A 1,628-nucleotide genomic window follows, 5' to 3' on the forward strand; every position below is an offset into this window, starting at 1 on the left:
TACAGGCGGGAGGGGGCCAGCGCCGGCTGTCATCCCCACCCCCGGCACCGGGGGACCCCCAAATCCCCCGGTGACCTCCTCGGGGCAGGATGTGGGACCCCCGGTGACACCGGCCGGACCCCCCCTCTGCCCCATCCCCGGAGCTTCGTGCCCGGTGGGGAGTTGGATGGGGGGGAAAGGAGAGATATTCCCCCCCCTCCCCCATCCCGAAAAAAGCACAAGTTCCCTGGGTGAACTCTGTAAGTTATTGGGAGAAGGTTAATTATTTTTGTTAATCACATCTCGACGATCAGGTCCTAGGTCCTTCCGCGGGGAGATACTAGAAATAATAATAATAATAATTATTAATAATAATAATAATAATAAACCAAGACAAAAAGAACCCTTTTTTTTTTATTATTATTATTAAATCTTCCTCTATGCAACCCCTTCCCCGCCTTCCCCTTGGGAACTCCTATTTATTTTTCGCATCAGGTTTGATTTGTATATTTGGGGGAGACCGGGCCAGGGGAGTGCAGGGGGGGCCGGGCCTCCCCCTCCCGGTTGTGACCCCCTTCTCCTCCTCTTCCTCTTCCTCCTCCTCCTCTTCCTCCTCCTGCCGCTCCCTCCCGGTTGTGAAACCAACTGTGGAATTTTATTCGATGGGATTTGGGGGTTTTTTTGGGGGGTATTTTTTTTGCCAGTTGGGTAATAAAAAATCTATATCTGTATATCGGTCTCCTCCGTGTTTCACAGCGGGGGGGGGGGGGGGGGGGGTTATTGGTTCTCCAGGACCCCAAATCCATCCAATTTGCCCCAAAAGCATCAAGAAAAAAAAGTCATCTTGAGCCACCGGAACATGCCACGTCGGGAGCCGGCACGGCAGCGGGACAGTGACAGCTTCCCCAGTAGTCGTGCCCAACTGGGAACTGTGCCCTGGGCATGGCTGGGGGAGCTCTGGGGTACTGGTGGGGCCACCTCTGTCTCCGGTTCTTCTCTTCTTCTTCTTCAGAAGCAACCGGGGCACCTGATTCGGGGTGCCCTCAGCGAGGCTCCCTCCTCCCCGCGCACAAGTTGCACATCTCCCTCTCACGCGTGGCTTTCCCCGGTTCGCAGTCTAACCGTCGTCCCGGCACGGGCACCGCGAGCTCAGCGGCTGCCGGTTCCTCCGCCACAGGTGACACCGAACCACCCCACCGGAGAGCGGAGAGCCAAGACCAAAGCCCTTCTACATCTCCGGCTGCTCGCCAGTGGCTGCGGCGTGGGGCGAGAGCTGGCAGCGCCGTTTTGGCTCCTCCGTCACGGCACACTCCACCACACGGGTGCCCTGCGGGGTTTCTCGGTTCAACAAAACACTATTTGCCCCATTTTTCGTGGGGTTTTTCATCGGAAGAAAAGCCACTGGTGGGGTTGGCAGCCAAAAAATGCCGCCGTGATCTCCCTCTGCTGCTGCCAGGCCCACGCCGGGAGAGACGGAGACGCCGTTGGGTGCCAAGGGCTGTGTTTGCCCATTGGAGACGGGGTCCGGTGGCACCGTGTGTCCCGCGGCGCGGTGGCTGTGGCTCTCCTGGTCCCAGGTATCCAACAAGTCCCGCACCGCCGCGTCGGCAAGATCGTGTGGCCGCCGGCCTTTGGAGTCGCAGAGGGGG

The 1,628-nt window shown here is 58.4% G+C and overlaps 1 protein-coding gene across 1 annotated transcript in view; it reads left to right on the top strand.

The window, feature by feature from the left end:
- The window catches only part of CNNM4 (cyclin and CBS domain divalent metal cation transport mediator 4), a 12,571-nt gene extending 11,561 nt beyond the window's left edge, over positions 1-1,010 (top strand). The window contains exon 9 of the mRNA XM_009883882.1: positions 992-1,010. Within this exon, the coding sequence (XP_009882184.1) occupies positions 992-1,010 (19 nt within the window). The remainder of the gene's footprint in view (positions 1-991) is intronic.
- The last annotated feature ends 618 nt before the right edge of the window (positions 1,011-1,628 follow it).

This window comes from Charadrius vociferus, unplaced genomic scaffold (assembly GCF_000708025.1).
Source record: "Charadrius vociferus isolate BGI_N301 unplaced genomic scaffold, ASM70802v2 scaffold1894, whole genome shotgun sequence".
Taxonomy (NCBI): Eukaryota; Metazoa; Chordata; class Aves; order Charadriiformes; family Charadriidae; genus Charadrius; species Charadrius vociferus.